The sequence below is a fragment of the Sitodiplosis mosellana genome, unplaced genomic scaffold (assembly GCF_009176505.1).
Source record: "Sitodiplosis mosellana isolate CC-2019 unplaced genomic scaffold, AAFC_SMos_1.0 Smas_scaffold_1, whole genome shotgun sequence".
NCBI lineage: Eukaryota > Metazoa > Arthropoda > Insecta > Diptera > Cecidomyiidae > Sitodiplosis > Sitodiplosis mosellana.
The window spans coordinates 16,336,846-16,362,145 of NW_022595244.1; the positions used below are offsets into that span (position 1 = coordinate 16,336,846).

Genomic DNA, 25,300 nt, shown 5'->3' on the forward strand with positions numbered 1-25,300 from the left:
ATTTATAACAAGATTTGCCATACATCATATGAATATATGTGGAAAATGACTTAATGTGTTCAGTGTAAAAAAAATGCTTCGACACTTTTATTTTCATCAGATTGAATTGTTTGAATGAACCATTTTGATGGATTCGAGAATTGTGATAAATCCATTTTGTGTTCAAATTCACGATTTTTTAGTTGATCTATACAACTTGACATATTCCGTATGAAGATTCGATGCGCTGCCAAAAATTTGGATGGAATAATATTTTCATAAATAGATTCAACTAACATTTCACGATTTTCGTTTATGAATTACACCAATTTCAGCGATATTCTCTATGTAAATAAGAGCCAAAGTCGATCGACAAGCAAAGACTGTTTTTTTCTCGGGATTTCAACACCCAAAACATCAAATACATTATTGTCTGCCTTAAAAAAATAAAAAAACATTTCGAAACCAACCATTTTAAAATTTTGTATTAATTTTAATTTTCTTGCAGTCAAAATGTGACAATATAAATGTTTTTAATGACAAAAAGTTGATTTAGTAGTCGATTATTGAGTGAATTGTGAGTTCAACTGGCATGCTCGTTGACATTTCATAGTTTCGTTCAGTGATTCGCCAATTTATATGAGAGACTCGTGAAGGACTCGCGAATCTTCATATAAACTCGTAAGATTCGTGCAGTTGCCTATATGTTTTGAAATGACTCGTGAGATTCGCACTGATTCACACTGATTCGTACGACACATAAGCCCCTAGGATAAAAATCTCATTTTTATACGGGACTATAGACAATGCATTCAAAATCGGAAATTACAACAAAACACCATAGCAATGAATTATTTTCGTTAATGCCAATATTTGTTTAAACAAACATAATGCGACGATTACGCGCACCAATCCAATGCGAGCACGCGACCAATACAAATGCATACCCAAAATCTCATCAAAGCATCAAATGAGTAAAACTACAATTTTATTCGTTTTAATTTCCTTTACTCTATTGAGATTGTCTTTATTAATTTACGTTACTTCTTATGAAGATGTATCAAATGTTCCCTTAACTGTAGGCTGCATTTTACCATAAATATTTTTGAGTAATTATATTTATTGTCAGTAGTTGCTGTGTGCGTTAATCAGTTTGCATTTAACGGAAAGCAAAGAAGTCATGGAATGGTCTCTTTGGGATGATCGGTAAGTATGGAGTTTCATCGCTCTCGCTATCACTTTCGGTTCGTCTGACGTTATTACGTTGAAGTTGTTTTGGATTGATCACATCGTTAATTTCATGGATGATACCATTCTTTGCCATGATATCGCACTTGGTGACGCCAGCATTCTGGATTTTTGGTCGTCTGTCGCGGTTCAATTTCAAGTCAACATCGTTGATGGTCTTGACAAGACGAACGAATGGCCACTCAGATGGAACGATTCCAGCGCAGCAAAGCACATCTAAAGGAGGGAAATTGGAAATTATCATCAATTTCTATTCGACAGCAAATCATTCAAATGTTTGTGAGTTTGATATCCTTACCATCGATTATATGTGATTTGACCAGATTTTCCAATTTCTTCGAATTGCCATCGTTGCTGAGCTCTTCGAAATAGTCCTTGACTTCGGTAAAAACGTCATTCTTGGGCACGAGAACCGTCAATGAACCGTTTTCATTTTCCAACAACGATGTCAGATTGGCCGATTCGATCAATTCAACGAACATGCTGTATTGATCGTTTGCCTTGAGCGTTTCCAACAGATTGCGACTTGGTGGCTCCAACGGACGGTCAACTTGATGCAACACTGATCCACAGCTGTCGTCATCGAAATGCACCAATCGGGCACAGTTAATAGTAGCTCGGTTGAATACGTTGCTGAATAGGCTATGCTGTGGTTGGAAACAAAAAATTATTTGACTTCTGAAAATAGTCATATATGTTCAAAGCAGTGACATACCGTTGAGTACAAATTCACGCGAACTTTATCACCAGTTTCGGTATCCAATGTGCGTTCAGTCAAGTCGCAGGTCTTGATCAATGGTTTGGCGATGTGATATTGCAAGAATTTGGTGAGTTCTTCATTTCCTTTCAATGAATCTGGATCTGATTCGATTTTCTTCACCCATTCGCTTGATTCCAAAGCAGAATCAGTAGGTGCGAACACCGACACATTTTCATATGAGTTAACGAGTTCATCGATACCGTTCAATTCGAGCAATGTCTTGAAAAGAGTCAAATTACGTGATTCAAGCATTGAGGTGAGTGGCAATGATGAATCAGTTTCCAACATAGAGCTGACAACGTGCATCACACCATTTGTAGCCATGATATCGCTTTCGACAATTTCGGATTTGCCATTGATCAAAATTGAATTGGCTGCACCACCTTCTCCAACCAAATCTTCAGCCTCGGATGGTGAATCGGATGTTGCTTTTGGTACGGCAACACGCTCCAAATTCATTCTCTCGCCCATGGTATTAACGGCACTGGTCTTAGCACCCTCAACAACAGCAACCGAACAGAATGTCATGTCCAAAATGTGATTCTTCAAAATATCTGCAGTAAAAATAGAAGAAGAAGTTAGTTTAAGGTTCCCAGAAAATGAAAAAAAAAATGCTCAGCCAACTCACTCAATGCACATCCTTTGCCTTCCTTAATCGTTCGTCGAACGTTTGGATCTAGTTTTTCGAAAGCTTTATCGGTGGGAGCAAACAATGTAAATTGCTTTTCTTTGTTTTCCAATTGTTTTGCCAAATCGGTTTTGTCCAAAACTGTTTGCAAAACAGCCATATCGTTGCGTTCACGCACCAATTCCATGAGTGATTTTGTGACTGGAATTAAAACACGATCAACCACATGAATGATTCCATTTTCAGCTTCTTGGTCAACTTTGGAGAGTGGAGCACAGTTTGCGGTGTAACGATATGGGCTATCGTCTGATTTGCGGCTGCCTGGTGGACGTGGGAAGATGTTCATACGAATTGTGGTGTTGTCATAAGCAGTGACCAGCAATTGTTCGTTTTCAATATCTTCAATGGCAATGAGTTCGGGTACGATGTGGCCCATGATGATCGATTTTGTGGTAATGCCAGATGCTTCAGCTTGACGGCGTGCTCTGGATCCAGGGAGAACAACAAGATTCTGCAAAAGATTTAAATGAATATAATTGAAAATTTGTTCGTAATCTATCGAAGTCGGGATTTTTCATTTCAATTGAGATTTGTTCATACCGATTCCAATAGTTGTTCAGCGAATTCAGTGAATGTGGCATCGGTTGGCAAGAAGAGTGTGATATTCTTGCGGAGTTCATTATCGATATCGTTCTTTTGGGCACTACGAATAAATTCACGTCCATTCAATCGTTCGGATGTTTCCATCAACGAGCGTAGGTGAAGCTCTTCACATGGCATAAAGATGTTTGCTGATTGCGAATTCTTCTTGCGCCCAAAGCCACGGCAACATGCTTGAGTCACAGACGTTGTCTTTTTGCGACCATTTTCATCGACACTGCAAAAAGGAAAACGAACCATTTTCAATTAATACTAAATTCAAAATGAAATTTGTAACAAACGTCAACTTGTTGTTTGCACATAACAAAGGAACTTCACGATTTCATTTACTTACACAGTCTTGCAAGTGCGTTTGTTGGTCTTTTCAACGCATGTGTTGAAACTGAAGTGGAATCCGCCATTAATTGTTGTCGATGTTGATTCACGAACTTCACTTTCCTCCTCCTCCTTTTCGCTCGATGAGGCTGGTGAATTCCAATCGCTAAGTTCTTCTTTACGTTCGGTGCACACATTTGGTCTGCGAAAAGCCAAACAAAAAGAAAACAAATTCATAAATTCGGTAAACTTGGTATCAGTTTCACAAAATCGCAAAATAATTGTTTGTTTTCATATGCGTCACATGCTATGGTTAAAATGATGTAACAGCTGTTTTGCCCGACTTTATTATGCAAAATTATACTCAAGAGAAAAAAAAAATACGATCGAATTTCGTTCCATTTCTTCGGAAAGTTGTGCACACCGCTAGAGATTTCGCCATCCAAAGTGCGAAAACAATGCCCAAAACTCATGGGAGTTCGATGATCTTGAATGTAACGAAGATACAATCAAACAGACAAAAGATTGTAATTTGCTCTCTTCTCACGAGCAATTTCGAATTTTCTTCAAGATGAAGCAAATGGAAAAAAATGAAAAAAGAAATGGTATCGACATAAGAGGCAACGTCGCGCAGCAGCGTCGAATTTTAATAGCATAACGGCGCACCATTACCGTGCTAATTCATCGTATAAACACAATTACAGCTCAAATCGCATTCAGTCAGTTTGTCTGGCAATGAACGCAAACAAAGTGAAAATGATTTTATGATTTCACCTGCGCTCACGCTGAAACGAAAAATACAAACCACACTCTACCGTTGTCAATACGTGCGATAAATACGTTTGTGGTTTATAGTTTTTTTTTTAGCTTTACAAATTTAATGTACATTGTACAACAATGCAAAAGGTGCACAATCGCTCTGAGATCTGTCAATCTGGAATGTGCTAATTCACGGAACGTGCATCAACCGTGAACCGTTAGGACATTTAATGTTGAGATTTATGCTATTTTAAGTTCCATTAGCCAATATACAAGATATGTGTCGTATTCTAGAAGATGTTCTTGTCTATCAATCTCCCTATATCCATTCCAAATGATACTTATCTGAATGGGTTTTATTTTCTCGCTTAAAGAACAAAAAATACGTTCTAAGAACTCATTTAATTGGTTACCCTGCTGTTTTACCGTTCAACAGAACAAACCATTCAGGAGAACATTCAACTTCTAGAAAGTTCATAGAAAAAAACACACAATAAAACCGGTTTCGAATTAACAAATTAAAGAAAAATCGTCTTATCGCATCTTCGAGATTGAAATTCGGTTGTTTTATTAATTTCAAATGCACTTTCGTAATGGCGATGATTCATTAGTGCTTTGCGTGACTCACATCAGTCATTGCCCTGATTTCACTGCAGCTATTGTTTGGTTGTTGTTTCTCTTTCTTCGTTCCATTCGTAGAAGAAGATAAACAAATCGATATTTCTCCAAAAACTTTCGAAAAAAGTATTCAAATTCGGTTTCTATTTATATTGAACTTCGAACACGCAGAGACACTTAATGGGATTATCTTCTTTCACTTGGCCGTCGACAAAGCGCATTTCACTTGCCATATGAAAAAATCATATGATCGGAAAGACCACGGCGATTTCTTTTTGAAATCCATTTTTATTTTTTCCACAAAAACCATAACAAATTGATTTTTTCATGAACAAAAAAATGAACAACCATGTATTCGAGACCTTTTTAAATCGTTTGGTGTCGACGACACCGTGTCGTCAACGCCTGCATCAAATTGATTTATGCGCGTTCAAGAAATGTCTAGTGAACTGGTTGCCTACTTATCGAGAGAGAGATAGAGAGAGAAAAATTAAAGATTTGGAGCCACCTTTCACTGACGTATTGGCTCAGAATCGCGTAAAAATATCGCGCAACGGTGCAATTTTTTTCCCGCATCAAATTTCACCTGAACACAAAACGAATATAACCAAAACACACCATCGCTTGCCACCGATTCGTATTATACAGCGATATTTATCTTCCTCATTCACATTGCTCACCGAATTTCGTTCGTCTTATTTTCATTGTTTTCGATCGCGTTTTTTTTATGTTGTTGTTCATAAATATTTACATAAATTATTCGAGTGTTCACACTAATTTTCGTAATTTTCTCTCCCGGCTTTTTGGGGTTCTGTATGTTAATAGCAAACAAAAAAAAGCGCATACTAAATCTGTGGCTGTCTGTAAAAGTGTGCATTCATACGTGTGCTTCTCGATATGGCCGATCGTTTGCATGGAACCGGGCAAACTGTAATTGATTAATTGCTTTAGCTAATTTTATTAATAAATTAACCACTCGTGCCATAAAAGTGATTGTAGAGCAACGAAGATTTTTTTCTTCAAGCAAAAACATGCCGTTTTTTGCGATCCCGGCTACAATTAATTTAATAAAGAATTATCAAGATTTCGCATCTCTTTAACCTCTACAAATGTTTTTTTTGCTGTCTTTTTTTTTCAGTTTATGCTGATGCGCTGATAATTTGATGTGAGCAAAAATAAAACGACTGTCTTTGGCAGAATGATTGTTGCCATTTCTTTTTGCAACGAACTTAAAAAAAAAACCTCACCGTTGCTTTTTTCAACTGTATGGAAATCGAGGTGATTTTAAATTCAAAATAAACACGATTCCGTTGCTGTTTATCTTCTCTCTTTTTTGCGTTCGAACGCATTGTTTGGAATTTTTCAACGTATTCAATGTAAACAAAATATTCAATCAAAAACATTGCCAATCGTTTGCGGTTTGCGAGGTTTGACTCACATGTTACAGGCCTTTGATTCGATTAAAACAAAGGGAATTTCGAATGGAAGTCGCTAATTTATTTAAACAGCCGAAATTTTACACATTACGGAATTTTCAATTAGCCAGTGAGCTACGTTGAAGTTCAAGGTTGGCTAGTAATCGCTATTCAATTATATTTTTTAACTTTGAACCGAGTATCGCATGCCATATTCAGCCTCTGTTTAATTAAATTAGTTAATTGAATTTTATTAAATGAACACTTATTTAAATGGATTAATGTGCTTCCTACATGTTTGTATAGACTAATAGTAACTGGCAGTAAGCATCGAGCTATTTTTTCAATTATCACGGTATCACAAGTGATCGACACTTGCATGCACTAATCATGCACATAAATTATTATTTATCACTAAATTAAGAACCAAATGCAAAGTTAATAGCTATCAATCAGTCGTTTTTCCGATGAATTCGCATTTTATTTTTCCATTTGTTGTGACGGATTGATTCTTGTTATCTTGAAAGTGATACTGAAATTCATAGAGATGTTTATTACATACTCCATTGCTCTGTTGATAAACCACAACAGAAAAAAAGCAATGATATCAATAAACGAGCTGTTGCCCGATGAAGCACAGGGTTTCTACAGAAAAGTAGTTTTCTTTAATCCAAATAAAGACAAAAGCAAACGAAGCACATTCAATAATTTAAACATATAAATGATGTTAGCTTTTTATTTCGCTGATGCGAATCGTGTTTTCAGGGCGGCTCTTTGTCATTGATCTTTCTTTTTAACTGAACACTTTATTCAACATCAACTTTTTCTCATTTTATTGTTCTAAATTCAATTTGGATTTGATATGCTTAATCCAAAATCATTTTCCATAAAAAGCCGAACTTGCGAAATCTTCAAATTCGGGAACCACCGTAGTCTGACCTAAATTGATTAGAATAAATAAAATTAAGCAACGTTCTTTAATTGAAATTATGGCTGAATTTGGTTCCTAATGACGCGAATTTCGTAACAAACGAAAATTAGCGACGATAAACGTGCCCGTCGCTAAACGTTTCAATTCAGAACTTTGAAATGAGATAAAGGCGATGGTGACTGAAGTATTTAATTCAAAAGAAAGATCAAATCGAATGACAAAGAGCCGCCCTGACAGCACGATTCGCATCAGTGAAATGAACAGCCAGCATCATTTATATGTTTAAAGTATTGAATGTACTTCGTTTATCGTATGTTGATTGTTTCATTTGTGCGAAATTAAAGAGAATCGGAACAGAGTTTGAAATTATTGACTCGAATGACCAATGAATGTGAAAACATATAACAATAGATCGCTTGCATGTTATGGATCGCACGGATCGCACTATAACAATAGATTTGCTCGATTACGTTCGATCAATGCTCGTGTATTCAGCATTTATATTAGAGAATTATCTGTGGTACGTGGCAACTGCATCGACATAACAATGATGAATAGAAGCGAATAATCAACAGATTCCTAATTAAAATCACGTTTTCTACCCATTATTATTGTGATTGAGTTTTGTCGCGTTATGTGTCTGCAATATCACCGACGGCATTCTTCAATGAGAGAGTATAGCAGAATGTATCAGTGTTTCATTGTTTTGCTGGTGTTTCAACACAAAACGATAATATACGCAGTGCAAAAGTCCATTAACTAATGGACTGTTGAACAGAAATAAACAGTAAAACACAGTTTAAGAATACCGCCTTGTGATTGATAAGTATTTGATGACACCGTTGTGTCATTTTCGCTTGGCGCAGCGCAAAAAAACAAAAACAAAACGATCATCCGTTGAATAAATATATTCGAAAGGAACGACATAATGTAAAAATGGTTTGATTGAAAAGGTTATTCGAACATTCGCAACCATCGGTCGCAAACAAATGAAGCGAGAGAGAAAAAAAACACTCAAGCAAAATTACCACTCGACTATTTGCAATTTCTAATCTGTTTCGAGTAGGTTTTGTCGTATTTCAAACGAAAAAAAAAACACATCGCAAAAAAAGCACCTTCGATGTGAGTTGCTTGTTGTTGGGAAATGAATGCGATGTGAAAATTTTCTATTTCCATTGTTAGTCAAATTGTTATAGCAAAGAAAAAAGTAGCAGCAGCAGCAGTAGCAAACTATAGAGAAAAAAATGAAGACGTTTCGATACGGAGGCGATTCTTTTCACTTATTGTTTTGTCGTAACGTAAATACTATTATCGCTGCAAATCACACGTTTTCCATTGAATTATGCGATCCAGACATTAACATACATGGACAATTAATCAAATTCAGTAGCGAGGCTGCAAACAATCCAAACACTATGATAAATCAACGACGATTCTTCAATCTTGTGTCTCTGTTTATTATTATTATTTTTAAAATGTGAATGGTGATATCGAATTGAAATTTATTGAAAAACAATTGAACAGTGTGTATTTCTTCTCTTTCAATTGATGACTCAATTCTCAGTGGCAATTGAATTGAAATATGACCGTCAAACATGTCATGCACTGATATAGTCATGGGTATTTTTTTTTTCATATTTATGTGCTAATTACCGATGCAAACGCGCTAATAAAATGCACTTGAATAGAGAAATGACAAGATGCAAAATGTGTCTGCAGTGTTGTTATTAGGAATCAAGAGCACAAAGGATTATTGAGCTTTGTTTAATCATGCATAGTCAAGCTTATGCTTATTCTTTGAATTGATTATTCGGTGGATAATGTAACCACTGGCCAATTTTTGATTACATTTGCTTATATGCTTCTATGTAAAAGAGAGCTAGTAAGATTAGTGCATGAGGAAGTCATTAAAACGCAATTTGATAAAATGACCACAGCTGTTAATCACCAACTAATTAAGGGGGAATTAACTACTAATGAACTGTTTATGAATTCAAGTGGCTGCACTAGAAAAGTTTCCACAGCAAGAAAAAAAAAACAACCAATAAATAAGAACTTACCCTCGCCACCATGGGATCGATTGTGGAACACCAAAACCTGGGAAGCCCAAATTGAAGACGTTAAAGAATGGACTGAAGAATGGATCGATTGGCCGATTGAACGGAACACCCGAATCACTACCGCTTCCGATGCTTGGCTTTGAATTGCCAATTGTTCCAGAGACAACGTCCAAATCTGTTTAAAATTGAAGGTCAAAATTCCGTGTATTATTCTATTTATTCGATATATATAAATACTCTTTTTAAATTATTATTCAAATAACCATAGTCATGTTTGGCATACTAATTGATGTAAAAAAAATCCATACAAACCTAATGGCGACTCAGAACTGTCTTTATCTTCTTCGCTACTGTCGACATCTTCTCGTCGTGTGGCCGTTCTTGTCGGATACGCGTTTCGGCGTCCAAATAATCCAAAATGATCTTCTGGCTCGCGCCAGCCGTAATTCAAATCATGACGCTCATCTCTATTGAAAAGAACAAATTAAACAAGCGTACCCATTGAATTAGAAACTATTTTCCGTCATTTGGTTCTGCTTTTTTTGTTCTTGTTGTTGTTCACCCAAACAAAAATCAAGCACGCACTACTTTGTCTGCGAATGATTGCATTTATTTGGATTGCGTGAAAAGATCGACGAGGAAATAGAACGCAAAAAAAGCAGATCTAGTTAATTCACCAAAAACGCTTGCAATTGATGCTCGGCTTTTGAAACATGGAATAAATTCGACCGACAATAACAGAAAGATTGTATACATTGTTGTCATTATTTTTTTTTGCAGAGATCGATGTTTCATTGAGTATCCGTGCTAAACTGTTGAAAACACTCATAAAAAGCTGTAGCAACACCGTTATTTGTTCACTTTGTAGTTTTGCGTTTTGTTCTGTGTGTGTCTCTCGTTCCGGTGACCTGGCCAGATTTTGACCACTCTTTGAACTGGCTCGGTGTATGTTTAAGCCTGTTTATTTTTTGTGAAAACTGTTATATTCCATAGAAATGTAACTTTTGAATAATCATATGGCTTTCATATTCGGTTTTGTTTACATTCAGTCTGAAAAAATTTCCGCTTACATTTACTAAAAGCTTGGGTCAACACAAACAATTTCACCGCGAGACATTTTCTTGGGATGTGCAGCGAAATCATATGGTGTGTAAAACCGTATGTGTTATTTGTATTGTTGCTTTGTGGAAAATAAACTTGAAATTCAACGGAAAAATGCAAATCAAAGCGTTAAATATGCATGGATATGTATTCGAAGAAGAGGAACAATGGAGAAGCCCAAAAAAGGCCAATGCTTTTTGTCATTCGGAATACGTTTTCGGATGCATATTCAATTCAACTGGTGTGTTATTATTGGCTAGGTGATGATGACGAATTGTCTTGCTCAAACACACAATGGCAAAGGGTTTTTTTTCTCTCTCTATAGAACCTAAGGCTGTGTTGTGATCGTAATTCAAAACAAAAGTGAACGTTTGAACATTCATCCAGTGTAAAAGTGAGTTTCGGGGATACAATGGAAGAAGCGGACGTGTGATGATGAAAAGAGAATCTTTTACGTTGTCGTTGATGTCATTTTTTTTTATATTTTGAATGAAGTGACAGAAACGAAGTGCCATCGACAGAGCCAAGCCCAAAGTCAATAAAAACAGCGACCCTAAACATCACACACACACACACCTACCTTCTAGCCTATTCAAACGATCAATGTTTTATTCAATAAAATGTATATGATTTAGTTTGGAGCAGGGAAAAAATCACATCGACGACATCCGAGCAAATGAACTGAATGAATTGTTCCAAATACAATAATAATTCTAGAATCATCGCATTTAATTGTAAATTGGTGACTGCGCAGTAGAGAATGTTTCACATGTAAATTTGTTCGATGGGAGTTTTTCTTGATATTTCCTCGAATGTTTTTTTTTTGGTTTCTTTTATTCTCACCAAAAATTATGAATTACGTGCAAATTCACCTTCAAAATGAACCGAACGAGCCAAAATTTATGGTTACAAGTTCATAAAATATGTAGTAATGTTTTGGCTTGACCTTTGTTGTACATTCGGTGTTTGTCGTTAATCAGATCAAATTGAGCGACTAAGGAGAGCGACTGCTAGTAACAAAGAAGCTGATTATTTTCGGACCCATAAAACTGCTGACCAGAACAATTTAAGCGAGATGATAACAAAATAGGCAAGCTTTTAAATTATCACATTGAAATTATTGCCGTTGCAAAAAAAACGTACTATTTTCAGAAGGAGAATAAACGTGCTCGCTTGCGTCTGGTTTCAAGAAAGTTCCACCGATTTCGGCTTATCGTATGCAAACGTATTTCGAGGCGATTTTTAAAACACTCTACTATTTGCGCATCACAGCTAAGTGTTTTGCGCAAAGCGCTAACTATATACACAACATCATACAATTTGGAAATCAAACCCATTAGCCCGTTTGAGTATCGTGTATCGTGACGCTGAAATTCATTTTGTGGAACGGAAGAACTTTATTTATGCCATAGAGTAACCACATTACGGCTAATAAAGATTTTAATCGTACTTCAACACTTCTTCGCACACAGTTCTATACACACAGTTGCACACATCAATGTTGGCCGATTCTTCTTCGTTTTTTTCCTTTCCTGCAGCCATTTTGACTTTGGACTATTGATTTCATTGTGGCCACTTCATGCATACTTGATTTTTCTGTTGAAATTCACTGATGTGACAAATACGCCATTTGTTAAATGTAAATTTTTTCTGTTTCGTGTGCAAAACTCATAAACAAGACCACTTTTCAATTGATAGACTGGCTAATTTTGGTGAAAGAAATGACGTAAATGGTTGAATAGCAAAAATGGTGACAATAAAAGAATAACGATCGTTTGGATCAAGCGAGGTGAAATCATCAGGCGTTGAGCATTGCACAGATTTGACTCTTCTTCGTATTTCGATACAGAATACTAAATTGCTAGTGTAATAAAAACAGGGACTTTATAAAAATAAGTTTTCGAAAGTGATTGGAATAATAAGCATGAAATCTTGCGAATTTATTTTTACATTTCTTGTTTCGCTTAAGTAATCAAGATGACACACAGACCCCATGACATTTCATTTCTTCGACAGAACATGTTGCACGTAAGTTCAAAGTGCGAAAAATAATGACAACAATTTACTGAACTGAAAACCGACCAGTCCCGACCGTTAAGACCACTAGTTGCAAAGAGAAAAAAAATTGCCATAAACAGTTTATACTTACTCGAACTCCAATCCAAATGCCGAACAGACCAATAAAGTGACCGCTAGAAATGCTAAAATGCGCCTCATTTTCCACTAATTTGCATGAAACACAAACCTTATGCAGAATTGTCTCAAATGGAAAATTCCCACGAAAAAAAAATCTATCGCTTTCTCAATACGCTCTTTTGTTGCTGTTGTTGTTTCTCCGAAAACTGTTGACGGAAATCGAAAATTTCAACAATTAGTCTTCAATGTGTATTCACTATTTGTATTTTCCTTCTTTTCATTCAATTTCTCTGGATGAACGATTTAATGTATGTAATGATGTATGTTGGCCTCTTTTTCATTAACTGATAGATACGATATATATATATATTTTTTTTGTACTTGCACTTGAAAGAAGCAATAAGAGGAAACTATTGTTACAAAAGTCGAAACCTCACAATTTCTCTATTCGTTGAATCGATTCTCAGGTAGGGGAAAAAAAATTATATGTAGTTTAACAAAAATAATAACCTTTTTGTGTTTTTGTTATGATATTCTCTTTTCTTTCTTCGCTTAGTTTTATTTTTCGTTTACGTTTTAGGCACAGTGATGTTAGTCGCTGTACGTCGTTCTGTTCGCTTTCAATGTTAAACAAATACTGAACTATTGAACGCATTGAGCCGGTCGTATTTATACGAACACGACGAGCGCTGACGATTTTTCAATGCACAATCTCTCTTCATGACGGTTTACGTACGATCTCTTTCGTGAGTTGGTTTTGTTTGGATGAGCACTTCTGTGTGCCGTTGTATTGGTTGAGAATGACTTTGTATTCCCTTATGATTGTATATTGTGTGTGTATACGATACAAAACATATGATTGTATATTTGTTGTGGACGTATATATTTCTTACGCGTAACAAGTTCATGCCAGCTGATTGTTTTTCACTCATTTTAATAGCCGAAATTTCGGAGCCTTTCTGTACCAATCTCCTTATTATTTGTGAGTCATTAGAATTTAGTCGTAAACAAAAAAAAACAGACTTAATGAATGCAATTGGATTCGTAGAGAAACTTCTTATCACTTCCCTGCTTTATTCCACAGGATGAGAGAATAATCTAGAACATTGTGGCAGGCATGTTTACTTCGCTTTGACTTTCTCTTTTTTTCTACGACATTTTTCGTATCACTTGAAACCCAAGCATTTCGTTCAATAATGCCTCAATTGGTGATAGTATTTCTGAGAATTAAAGAGAAAAATAAAATTTCCCACTTCCACAATGTGATTATGCATTTTTGTTGCTTTGACTTTCTTTTGTAGTGAGACACAAACTGTACGAACCAGATGATCGAACTAATTCAGTGTCATCGATTGACATTAATAAACATTCATGTCATTCTCATTTTTGTTATTCTGACTTTTTTCTTCTTCTGAGACTATTTTGCTTTAATTGTATGCCATTTTTGTCCTAAGTGACAACACTTTTTTGCGATCTCCTCCAGTCAAAAGTGGTTTGGTAATTAAATATTTATTTGACAAGTGTAAAAAACCGAAACGTTCAAAAATAAATAAAGAAACATATTGCCAATAATCTAGAATGCCATGAACTCAGCAAGACAGTGCTGGTTGATACGAACCAGTGGTTGAAAATTGCTCTATACCCATTAACAGACACATTTCCATATAAATAGCTCTATTTTGGACTTTAATCAGTCACTTGTTCTGCAAATGAATCAGTCGCCATTGTGTTTGATCTGATAATGATAAACTTTATTTCGCAATAAAAACAGTGCTTAGTATCGATGACTAATTTTTCTTCTTAAATTATGCAATATTTGAACCGTTTATCCAGATACGGATGAAAATTGTGAGAAAGGAACATTTCGCTGAAATGATCTTTATGATTTGTTTTTAAAAACAAAATGTGTGGCATGAATGTTTTAGATTTTAATCGATAGATCAAACGGTGAAGACATTTTTCGATGACGCTCTTCCGCTGGTTTGTGCGCTTCGCTGCGTTTCGGCGTGCACCTCAAACGGGATCGCTTGATTCAACGTCGAAGTCAAGCTCTGTCTGATGCTTGAACCGATCGATTTGAGCCGTTCCTTATCTTGATGTGTCGTCCAAATGGCCAATTTGATGCCGTAGTTACGAACGTTCAACACCACACCGCAAATATCTTCGGCATACTCGTAGTATTCACCAATGAGAAACAGCAATATATCCAGCCAAATTTCATTGATATCGATATTTCGACATTTTGACGTATTGATGACAGTCAGCCGACCACCTTTCACATTTTGCGGTGCCTCCCACATAGGACGAATGCCATTTTTGAAGAACGAAAAATCAACGCCATTCAACAGCTCCGATGGTTGTGCCAAATGATTGAAAAAACTCCAAAAGTCTTCGACTGTGGTAACTGTGTGGATTTGATGCTGACACGCTTCCCAGTCCTTGTTCTTTTCGGGCAAATAGTACCAAAGTGCCCATTTGGAATTCAGTGGGTGCTTCAGTGGCAAATTATTGTCCGGCGAATTGCTCACGGGCAAATTATTCGCTGGTAAATGTTCGCTCACAGGTTGATTGCTCGCTGATTGGTTGTTCACTGGTTGCTTGCTCACTGGTTGATCGCTCACTGGTACGCTCTTCACTGACAATTTATTCACCGGCATGCGGTTTGACGGTACCGCTTTGCAATTGTGATTTTCATCACGTTTTTTGTTGCGATTTGACTTTGGCATTTTGCTGATGCAATCTATCGGAAAAAAAGAATTTTTTTCGGTAATATCCGTTGTGAATGCACGTTTAAGTAAATGATTCGGGAGAAATAAACTAAACATTTCCAAATGACAATAACGCCTACTTAGCATGCGTATATTCTAATATTTTTCATAGACAAGCACATTGCACAACATTGCCTCACCTCTTTCGCTGTTTTCTCGAAGAAAAAAAAATCCGCTTCCAAAGGTTATGAAATTAGTTTATAAAAAATTTCTATTTTTTGAAATCGTTATGTAGTTTGTTCAAAATATAAACGATTTGCAATAGTTTTAATTAAAAGTTGATAACTCCAATTGATCTCGATGAACTTATCGTTTCGTTTATCTCATGGATATTGCTGAGCTAACTGAAAATTTTGTTTACACTGCACACGGTGATAAATGTCAAAACCACTCGCCGCTATTTGAAACCAATCGTGTGACGAACGATGGTATCACTCTGCCATCTCGTGAGACAAGTAAACAATCAACGCAATCAGATGTCGAGTGCAATCACATGGACATTTTTGTTTTGTTTCAAAAACATTTTCATTCTTTCCAAAACGAAAACACGGTTTTATCCTTTAAAATGGTTTATTTTTTCAAATTATACGGGTCGTTTTTATTTTTTTATGCTTTTAAATTGTTCTAACTAAACAATTGTTGATATTTCTTATTCAAAAGGCCCAATTTGGGTAAATCATTTTGGGTTATTTCCATAAAATCGAACGCAATGCCAATATTTCTGTGTTTTACACTGTCAACAATTGGAAAATTATGGCGTCGGCTAAAATGTGTGAGGATTGTATATTTTGCATTCATTTTTCTACTCTGTTCGATGGCTTGTGACAAGGTGCTGTGTCTATTTTGTTCGGCTTTATGACTAAACTCATCGGGATATGTGGCCTCATGAATTAGCAACGTTGAATTCCGTCCAAGATTGATTAAGTCATCACAAGGTGGTGTATCGCTGCTAAATGTTAATCTAAATGGGTCTCGTTGGCCAATGCTTAAAGTAAGAGCATGTGATAGGTTAAAATGCGGTACTCGACATGTTCGAAGCATTTTAATGCCTAGTTTTTGGCACATCGTAGCCGATAATCCGTCCGTTGTCTAATGTCAAAGATAAGAAAGTTCAATTCTTATATGAAGATTACTATGCAACATTATATTTTCTGAAAGCAACCAACCAAATTCCCATTGTCAATGAGATAAAGATCATCATGTATCGCCTCAATGTTGTTGTCATAAAAGAAGAGCCATGACTTTATATCTGCTTTTGAAGAGAGTACCAGTAATGGAGAACGATCCGAAGGCATATATTTGCTACGCATTCGCATTAGTTCGACCAAACCGCCATGGTGATCGTAGTGTAAATGTGATATAAATACGGCTTTGATTTTCTTGATGATTTGAGGAGCGCTTTTTCCATAGAGACGATGAATCTGACTGCATGTTCCCTCACCACAATCAATCAACATCGATTCGTTGCGTCTGTAAAATGAAATGGCTACAGAAATGACATGGATTCCGTTATGAGAATTAAAGATCATTGGCACTCACGTTGTGTGAAGAAGAATCGATGTATTGTTCCGTGTTGATGATGCCTTAGCTGAAACCGTGCCAAAAAACACGACCTTTGGGAACATCTTCATGTGTGCGATATCAAGACTCTGCTGAAAGTTGATGCAGCTCATATCTTCATCATTTTTAGTAGCAGTCCTTTTCATTGATCCCTTTAGATTATACACTGAACAAAACTTTGTATCACTTTCATCTTTATTTTGCAATCGACTCAAATCACACAATGTTCGTGAAGCATCCAAAGGCATCCTATAATTTATGAATGAAAAATTTATCAATATGTTGCCATAAAATATGTCTATGCCAAAATAATCCAACATTTACTTCAACGGTGGGTGAACTTTTTCATCAATTTGATTCAACTTCATTTGCAATTCGTACACCGATCTCAGACGAGAACATCTGCAAAATGAAATATTGTAAACGGTTTTTCAAAATGAATAAATGAGTTATTGTGTCATACGTACTCATTGCTCTCGTTTAAATAAACGTGTTTCTTTGCAATGAGCCTAGACGCTAGACTTTTATATTCTCGCATGTTGACCACATGTTCAGGGGAAAAATGTACAACGATATTGAAAGGCTTTTCAAGGTATCGTTGGTGCTGTTTCTCAAGAAAAGTCTTCAGATGTTCCATGGTAGGCAAATCAAGAACTGGAATGAAATGGAATCTTTAGAGATTATCCTTCGAATTACATCACCTGAAATAAAATCCATACAATATAACAAACAGGTGGTGTAACTTACTCATAAATCGTGCGCTAGGTTCAAATTCACCTTCCGAATCTGCCTTTACCTCACCCACAAATGTCAGTACTTCGTTAGTGTCTCTGAGTCGGAGTTTCTGCTTCAATGCCGCACAAACTTCTGTCGATATGAATTCAACGCGTAATGTGTCATCTTCGAAAAAATCCCTTAAATTGCAGTCAATCGGCTTGAAATCCAATTCACTCATAATTGACAGGCAAAGAACTCTTTTCAAACTCTTGTACAGTTGCTTTGGACCGTGAAACATTGGCAGCCATCCTTGTGAACTGTGTATCACCCGATTTATGCATGAAACGCCTCCGATACAATTCCATTTGGTTTGTGTAACAAAAATATGCTTTATTCGAGAAATTTTCCGCTCTTGATCAGCGAACAGTCTCTGACAGTCTTCACCACAATTGAAAAGGTATTTATCCTGATTGGAAACAGATAGCGAAACGGATGCCGATTCTCCAGGAGCTCCCAAACCAATAATATTCAATGCAATTGCTTTCGGTGGGTTTCTAGATGACTTTACATCATTCACAAACTCTCGGTAAAAATTAGTTATTTTAATACATCGATTTATCTTACTAAAAAGCCGCATTGCTGCACATTCACAACATGTAAACAATGATTTTGGCATGCAATCTGACACTTAATGAAATGTAGGTGAAATGTCAAATTGTTTGGTTATGTTTGCATTTGCCTGATTGTTTCGTTAAAATCAAAAGAAATAGAAAAATGAAACTCGATTGATTCTCATTTGTCTTGTTTTGGTTTATTTTTCCATGTTATTGCAATGTGTTTCGTACATCGTACTTTTGATCACCTTACTTTTTAAATTGTCTATTAAAAAAATGTAAATAGATTCTCTTCTCTCTGTTCCTCTCTCTCTCTCTCTGTCCATCCATCTGTACTTCGATGCTCTTCGTCACTTAAGAAATAAATTTTTCTTCTTCCTTTTATTCCGAAAATAATAATAATAATAATAATCAATGGTAAATTTTCTTTTAAATTTGGCCAACAAAATATGTCGATGACTGTGTAGCTAACGAAATTCATATCACACCAGTTGTTATTCCTTTCTGCTAAGTTGCCATTTCATTGAACCAATTAGACGGTTGATTGAGAAAATATTTTTTGTTTGGATTTGTATTTGAGTATCTAGCCGAGTGCAAGTTTTTTTTTTATTTATTTTGAGTGTTTTCTACTGTTTTACACGTGATCATGTAGAAGATATTCATTCAATTTGACATGCAAATTGAATCATCTTAATCACGCATGTTTTTCAATTGCTTTCTCAAAGATCTTGCACTCGGGTGTATTGTTTTTGTTTGCTTAAAAAAAGATGAAAAAATGACGTTGACTTATTAATTATCGAGACGCCACTCTTTTTTATTGAAGAGGGTGTAATGATCGACTTTATTTCGGTATATTTATATCGATATTGATGGTTTCGGAGTTTTGAGTGTATCAAATGGCTATGATGTCTTTGTTTAACCGCGTTTCGATATCAACTCGACAAATTGGGCAGTGTTTGTTGGTGACCAGCCATTGATCAACACAATCCATGTGAAAGAGATGCATGCACGGCAGCCTCCTCACATCATTCTCGATTTCGAACAACGACAAACAAATCGTACACTTTTCACCGCCATCATCGTCATCCAGCTCACTCTGACGACGCACACGTTTGTACTTGTGCGGCAATGTATTACGTTCGATTGTTTCCTGTGGCATAGAATTTTAACATAGAGATTTAATTGAGACTTTGAACATAATTTGCAATGTAATTTCATGACAATTACCCTTGTTGCGCCACGCATACACCGCTGCAATTGTATATCGCTTTCTTCAATCACACGCACGAATTGGCCAAATGTACGCAAACGATGATTTGCATATATCGGATGAGATGGATGAATTGCTGATGGCACATACTCTCCAGAACGACGCAACTGTAAAAGAAACATTCAGATGGAATTCGATTAATGCAAAATGTTCAAAATTATCCATGCAACGGTAATGTGGCAGTTCACAAGAGGATTGGATTGATGTTTGGACAAATGACCACTAACCCCAATGCTGACATGAACTTGATGAGGAGGTGGCGAGGCTGTGTCTGTCGGATAATGATGATACATATGGTGGTGTACATGTTGATGGTTCGGATCATTGCGGCTGTAAAATATGAAAATTTAGGGAAAATCTCCACGAAAAGAAAAAAAAAATACCCAAAGTGATTAATCTTAAATAGTGTACATACCGCATTGCAATCAATGGTGGTGGATTCTCCGAGTTCTGTTGGAATAAAAAGTAACCTTAGTATTAGCAAATCTCTTTTTTTAAAATCTTTTATCTAATCTGTTACTCACCATATTCAAACCGCAAACATATTGTCTGAGGCGTCGGTGTGGATGGCCAATTGGATGTTGTTGATCGCATTGCGTACAGTAACCATTGTTGGAAATGGATGATGCACCTCGACTCGGATAACTTCCAAATGAACTTGGCTGTGCTGTATCATTTGTTGTTCCCGTTCCGCTCATACTGTTCATCATGTGGCGTCGATGGATTTCTTGATTATTTTGCTGACGATACCTTTATTCAAAGGGATGAATTAATCTTGATTAAAAATGTACGACACACAATAGATATATGTAAATCTCGCTTACCAAAGAGATTCGTGCGGTGCATAAGCTGGACGCAAATAACCGTTTCCATTTTGAAGCGACGAATGATAATTGGCTATGCTACCGGGCATATTGTGATAACCAGACATGGATAGACGTCGATAGTACGGACAACGTGAGGCGGATTGATGGCGTGTCGCATGTGAGTTCATTGCCGAATTATTTGGCGGATTGAACGACACTGCATCATTAGCTTGTGTTGTATCCTGAACAACATTTGTGTCGACATTTGCATTGGGCTGAACGCTTGGATCATATAGAAGAACATCAGGCGAAATTGGGGCTTGTCTCGGTTCAATGTTCACAACTGGACGAGTTTCTTGATGAACGAATACGGGGTCTGTATTACTTGACGATGCAGCTGCATCACTGAACGAAGCTGGATTTGGATTTAGATTTTCTGGACGATACCAATGGAAATCACTTCGCAAACGATGATTTGGACACCGACTTGTTCGATGTGACATATCACTTCGACTCGGTTCCTCATTTGGTTGCCCGCTATTGTTGTTTGCGGTTGCATCGTTCTGATTTCGACTGGACTGTGCTCTGCAAATGTTGAAAAACAAGTTATTTAAAAATTCATTCAAACTTCCATTGTTCATTTCATATTTACCTGTCGCTCCGTTGTTCGCCATGGAAATTGGGTGATCGGATGCAGCGATTCCTGAGATATATGTTGGCAAGACGATGATGATGATTTTCATATAGTAAACTCATTCGATCGTTGAAATTCATTCGTTCATTGGTTCGTGATCCGGTACCTCCCATTTGACCCGTGCAATATTCTCTCGAATGAGTGGTCTCTTCATCATCGGAAGCAGTCAAATCAATCGCAGGTAAAATGTTTGCTTGTGATGTATTCAAATTCGATTGTGTGAAATTTAATGCAGCACTACGATCTGGTGTCTCCGGTCGGATGGTGCAGACAATTTCATTGTCACTGCTTGAATCACTGAGCCAATCGAGTTGCAAATCGTCACATTGCAGCAAATCCTGCGGTCGTTGCAAATCTGGTGCGTTCAGCACTTCAAGGCTTCGCGGCGCATTTGCTGGTGGATTATTTGCAGCGTTCGAATGAACAGATTCATTTTCGCTCAGGTCAATGACTTCTTCAGACTGATTGCTCGTCGATGGTGCGATATCAATGTGGACTTGTGGTTCAATTGCTGCTGGTAAATCGTATCTCCACGATTGGCTGGAATATCGTGTGTCACCCGAATCCTCGTCGTTTCGATTGAATCGATACGATTCCTGTGGACGCCACATCGCAACACGCTCATCTCCACTGTCATCGTCCGAGCTTGAATCATTTTGGTATCGCAACAGACGTCGACCATCATTTTCAATGTTCAATCGCATCGGTTCTGTTTGCAATCCACTCGGTCCAGCCTCTGGATCATTTTCAAAATCATCGATTGGCGGCGCTATCGGTTGCTGCTTGATTATCACATTTGCAATTTCCGGGTTCTCATTGACGGTGCATTGTTCCTTTTTATTTGTGCTGGATACCGGCTCCGCTTTCACATTCAAAACGGGTTTTTTCCTAAAAATAGCGAAAAATGGAAATGAAATCATCGTACAAAGTCGTGAATGAAACTAAATTCTGAACTTGAAAACATATACAGTGGCAAAAGATAACCCCAATCGTAGTGCGAATATAAAAAAAACCAACGAAGTATAAGATTAAAATCACAAATCGAATGAACAACGGACTTAATACTCACTCTTGTTTGATATCGGCGATAAGTGGCTTTAAATGTTCTTTGGTGTCGACAACAGATTCACTATCTACACTCTCGTTGTTGCTGATCGCCTCGGTTTTGAATTCACGTTTTATTCTAATCTTGAATTTCTGTTCAACGTTATTATTTTCGTCGTCATTGTCGATGGGTTGCGATATGCTTGCACTTGTTGAATTGAACGTCGTATCGATTTCGTTGACGTTTGGCTTCTTCCGTGCCTGTACTGGTGATTCGTCGTCGGCACTATGCGATTCGGTGGTTTCGGGCGTTTGTCGGCTACTCCGATTATTCCGATACTCATTGTTGAGGCGATAGTGTTTGTTTTGCTGTAACTGTGGCGGTGAATAACGATGCGGTCGCTTCATTCGATTGCTTAAATTCAGTGCCGATGCATCATCCGGTTGATAGTTATGATGGTGATGCGGATGATGATGGTGATGATGATGATTTGCCGACGATGAGATGCTGTCTTCGGAAGATGTACGTCGGATTTGTGCATGGCTATTTGGCTTTGATTCAGCCGGTGTTTGTCGTGACGGTGATGGATGTGTAGCATAGTCGAAGCGATGACGTATTTGAACATTTTCTTTATTGCTGTGATTGAAGGAAGACCGAGCTGAAGAGCTATTATTGCTATCCGGACGCATGGATAATTCGACGGGCAACAATCTGGAATCATCTTCATCATCTGAACTGATTTCGATCACAGGCAAACTCGAATAACCGGAAATGTTTTCGTCTTCAGCCGTTTCACGCTGATTGTTGCTGCAACCAGCAGAGCCGCTACCACCTCGATAATGGAGAAAAGATCGATTGGAACGGGGACGACTCAAAGTGCGGCGCATTGATTCAGCCAATGGCAATGCACTTAAATTGGTGTTGTACTCGCGAAACGATGGAACCAGATGAACACGAGATTGTTGGAAATTTTGTAATGGCCGCTGTTGCGATGGTTCAGTCGATACCAACCAATTTCGTGGTGGATTTTCGTATTGATTTGCACCAAGACCGTATGGATACACACGACCATAGCTACGCAGGTATGGGTTCCATGGATTTAATGGTGGCGAAACAGCTCGCATGCCATCGGTCGGCTGATAGATTTCATATGGTGGCGGTGTTATGTGTCTCTGTGTCAGTCGTGCGGGAGATCTGTTTCTGGTTTCAGCTGGTATGAATAATTCAGGTGGTGGTGGTGGTGTGGATATATTTAGGTGTCTACCATGCTGACGTATTGCCCAATTTGGTTCAGCTGGCAGCGAATTATCACCATCAACTGACGGTTGAGCTTGATTCGACAGCTGTTTACACAAAATTCAGATTACAATTTAAGAAATTCAAAGAAAAAACGCTAAAAAGTCTATATACGTACTGCATCCATTTCGTCATCTGAAATTTGAATCGAATTGAGGTATCGAAGACTACGTCGGACATTTGGTCGATTCGGTACTGCGTCAATACTATCAGCATCAGCAAATATATCTTCGGCATCTGTATGATAAACATTTTGAATATTTTTATTGAGGCGCCAGAAGTAACTATGAATTTAGCAGAATATAGTAACTAAATATACCTAAAACTTCTGGCTGACGTTGCATTTGACCGTGTTGTGTCGCTTGCACAGCTGTATTCAAAATTTCACGAAATTCATTGTATCGAATCCCGTTTCGAATGAAGGGTGTGGGTGGTGAAAATGAACGGCCCATTCTTGGCGGTGGTGAAAATGATATTTCTTGTGCATCATCCGCATTATCCATTTTGTGTCTGGGTATTCGGCCCTCTAACAACTTTTTCTACACTATTTACTATGCGCTTATCAAAATGAGGTTAACACTTTTGATTATCGTCCATATTTGTGGTCTATTCAATCACTTTGATTGATCATTGTTTCAATCAAATGAATAATTTTTTTCTATTCCGTCCGACGATTAGTAAACACCATCAATAAAAATGACAAATTTTTCAATTTCCCGTGAAATATTTTTTTGGCGGTGATTCACATAACTTTCAACAGTATGAATACAAACTAAACTCACTTTGCTTAGCACTTATACATTAACGAATGAATACAACGAAAATTTCATGAAGAAATAGAAACCTTTGGACTGTACACTGTTCGACTTCACAAAATGCAGAAAGAAAAAAAATGAAACTGGTTTATTCTTCCTTTTCTGATTCGGTTTTGTCGCCCCTTTTTGTGTGTCTCTCTGTTCGACGGAAATCCATTCACGATTACGCGCATCCAAAGTAACTCTTGCACAGTCTGGTGTTTGTGTATATATATAATTTTCTTTGTTCGCACTTTGCCCGACCAAAAAATTATTTTTACATTTTATTTTTTTTTCTTCTCTTCACTTTTTATATGGGTGTAATTTGTCGCGATGCGTTCTTCGATTATTTAAATCATGAATGGCTACTGACTCTGCGTACAATTGCAATGACTCTGTGATAGAGAACGAGAGTAGGGAAAAAAATGCTCAAGAAAAAAGTGAGAAAAAAAACACAGCACCAATATTTGCGTTACATATATGTGCACTATGAAGTAATTTACACATTGACAGTAATAAACGATAAGAAAATACTTGAGTTACAAATCGACGATGCAAAAATTGCACCTATACACAGTCGCACATATTCAGAAATGGCCGCAATTCATCAGCGTATATTATTTTCATTTCTTCACTACGTTCGATTTGTTTTGCCTTCCACATTGTTTATTTAATCGTATTTTTTATACGCGTTTCAGCATATTTTATGTGTGGCCACACGTCGATGAGTATGTATTGGGCTTTTCAGGCGATGCTATTTCACACTCTCAATTTATTTGTGTTGTTTAGTCTCATTTTATTGGTATCGTGGTAGGTTCTGTCTGTCTGTACATGTTCGCAACTTGAATCAGTTACGCGCGTGTATGTGTAGGTGACTATATAATCCGCTACAATTCACTCGGCAAAAATAGTATATAGCCTACGATACATACGGAATGTGATTTCGAGTGTCTGGTTGTATGCGTGTGTACAACTTTTTTACACAAACATTACTACGTCAAGGTTTTCGGGATTCGTTTGACATTTCGGGCATAACGAATGTGCCCGACTCGTATGAATTATGCTTTTTATCCGATGAACTGAAATGTTTCAATTATGGATTTGAAAGTAATGATGCATTTTCACA

At 37.1% G+C, this 25,300-nt stretch overlaps 4 protein-coding genes across 4 annotated transcripts; all 4 read right to left on the reverse strand.

Moving 5' to 3' along the window:
* Nucleotides 1-965: 965 nt before the first annotated feature.
* On the reverse strand, nucleotides 966-13,919 carry LOC129564694 (transforming growth factor-beta-induced protein ig-h3). Its single transcript, XM_055438862.1, has 10 exons — nucleotides 13,121-13,919; nucleotides 12,624-12,816; nucleotides 9,686-9,840; nucleotides 9,374-9,548; nucleotides 3,610-3,792; nucleotides 3,216-3,492; nucleotides 2,616-3,126; nucleotides 1,943-2,541; nucleotides 1,526-1,874; nucleotides 966-1,443 (listed from the first exon to the last, which is right to left on the reverse strand). Exons 2-10 carry the CDS (start codon nucleotides 12,689-12,691, stop codon nucleotides 1,139-1,141), a joined length of 2,622 nt encoding a protein of 873 aa, XP_055294837.1. The 5' UTR covers nucleotides 12,692-12,816; nucleotides 13,121-13,919; the 3' UTR covers nucleotides 966-1,138.
* Nucleotides 13,920-14,339: 420 nt separating this feature from the next.
* LOC129564695 (eukaryotic translation initiation factor 4E-like) lies at nucleotides 14,340-15,798 on the reverse strand. Its single transcript, XM_055438863.1, has 2 exons — nucleotides 15,519-15,798; nucleotides 14,340-15,350 (listed from the first exon to the last, which is right to left on the reverse strand). Exon 2 carries the CDS (start codon nucleotides 15,334-15,336, stop codon nucleotides 14,551-14,553), a length of 786 nt encoding a protein of 261 aa, XP_055294838.1. The 5' UTR covers nucleotides 15,337-15,350; nucleotides 15,519-15,798; the 3' UTR covers nucleotides 14,340-14,550.
* A 131-nt stretch (nucleotides 15,799-15,929) lies between these two features.
* On the reverse strand, nucleotides 15,930-18,395 carry LOC129564697 (ribonuclease Z, mitochondrial-like). The gene is made up of 6 exons (XM_055438865.1): nucleotides 17,686-18,395; nucleotides 17,406-17,592; nucleotides 17,263-17,340; nucleotides 16,918-17,187; nucleotides 16,545-16,848; nucleotides 15,930-16,467 (listed from the first exon to the last, which is right to left on the reverse strand). The coding sequence occupies exons 1-6, from the start codon at nucleotides 18,329-18,331 to the stop codon at nucleotides 16,003-16,005; spliced, it is 1,950 nt and encodes a 649-aa protein (XP_055294840.1). The 5' UTR covers nucleotides 18,332-18,395; the 3' UTR covers nucleotides 15,930-16,002.
* A 49-nt stretch (nucleotides 18,396-18,444) lies between these two features.
* Nucleotides 18,445-25,165, reverse strand: LOC129564696 (uncharacterized). Its single transcript, XM_055438864.1, has 10 exons — nucleotides 23,700-25,165; nucleotides 23,499-23,617; nucleotides 22,109-23,427; nucleotides 20,998-21,927; nucleotides 20,364-20,930; nucleotides 20,064-20,289; nucleotides 19,955-19,989; nucleotides 19,767-19,869; nucleotides 19,497-19,646; nucleotides 18,445-19,419 (listed from the first exon to the last, which is right to left on the reverse strand). The coding sequence occupies exons 1-10, from the start codon at nucleotides 23,881-23,883 to the stop codon at nucleotides 19,162-19,164; spliced, it is 3,891 nt and encodes a 1,296-aa protein (XP_055294839.1). The 5' UTR covers nucleotides 23,884-25,165; the 3' UTR covers nucleotides 18,445-19,161.
* Between the last annotated feature and the right edge of the window lie 135 nt (nucleotides 25,166-25,300).

Bases quoted from the DNA above. Each gene is read 5' to 3' on its own strand.
- LOC129564697 (XM_055438865.1), bottom strand. From the start codon at position 18,331: ATGCCAAAATCATTGTTTACATGTTGTGAATGTGCAGCAATGCGGCTT. The intron at 17,188-17,262 runs GTAAATGTTGGA...CATAAATTATAG, and splicing joins AAAGTTCACCCACCGTTGAA to GATGCCTTTGGATGCTTCAC. The intron at 16,468-16,544 runs GTTGGTTGCTTT...CTTTGACATTAG, and splicing joins TCATTGACAATGGGAATTTG to ACAACGGACGGATTATCGGC.
- LOC129564694 (XM_055438862.1), bottom strand. From the start codon at position 12,691: ATGAGGCGCATTTTAGCATTTCTAGCGGTCACTTTATTGGTCTGTTCG. The intron at 3,127-3,215 runs GTATGAACAAAT...AATCTTTTGCAG, and splicing joins CTGAACAACTATTGGAATCG to AATCTTGTTGTTCTCCCTGG. The intron at 2,542-2,615 runs GTGAGTTGGCTG...TTTTTACTGCAG, and splicing joins AGGCAAAGGATGTGCATTGA to ATATTTTGAAGAATCACATT.
- LOC129564695 (XM_055438863.1), bottom strand. From the start codon at position 15,336: ATGCCAAAGTCAAATCGCAACAAAAAACGTGATGAAAATCACAATTGC.
- LOC129564696 (XM_055438864.1), bottom strand. From the start codon at position 23,883: ATGGATAATGCGGATGATGCACAAGAAATATCATTTTCACCACCGCCA. The intron at 23,618-23,699 runs GTATATTTAGTT...TTTATCATACAG, and splicing joins ACGTCAGCCAGAAGTTTTAG to ATGCCGAAGATATATTTGCT. The intron at 19,870-19,954 runs GTATGTACACTA...CATATTTTACAG, and splicing joins CCACCATTGATTGCAATGCG to CCGCAATGATCCGAACCATC.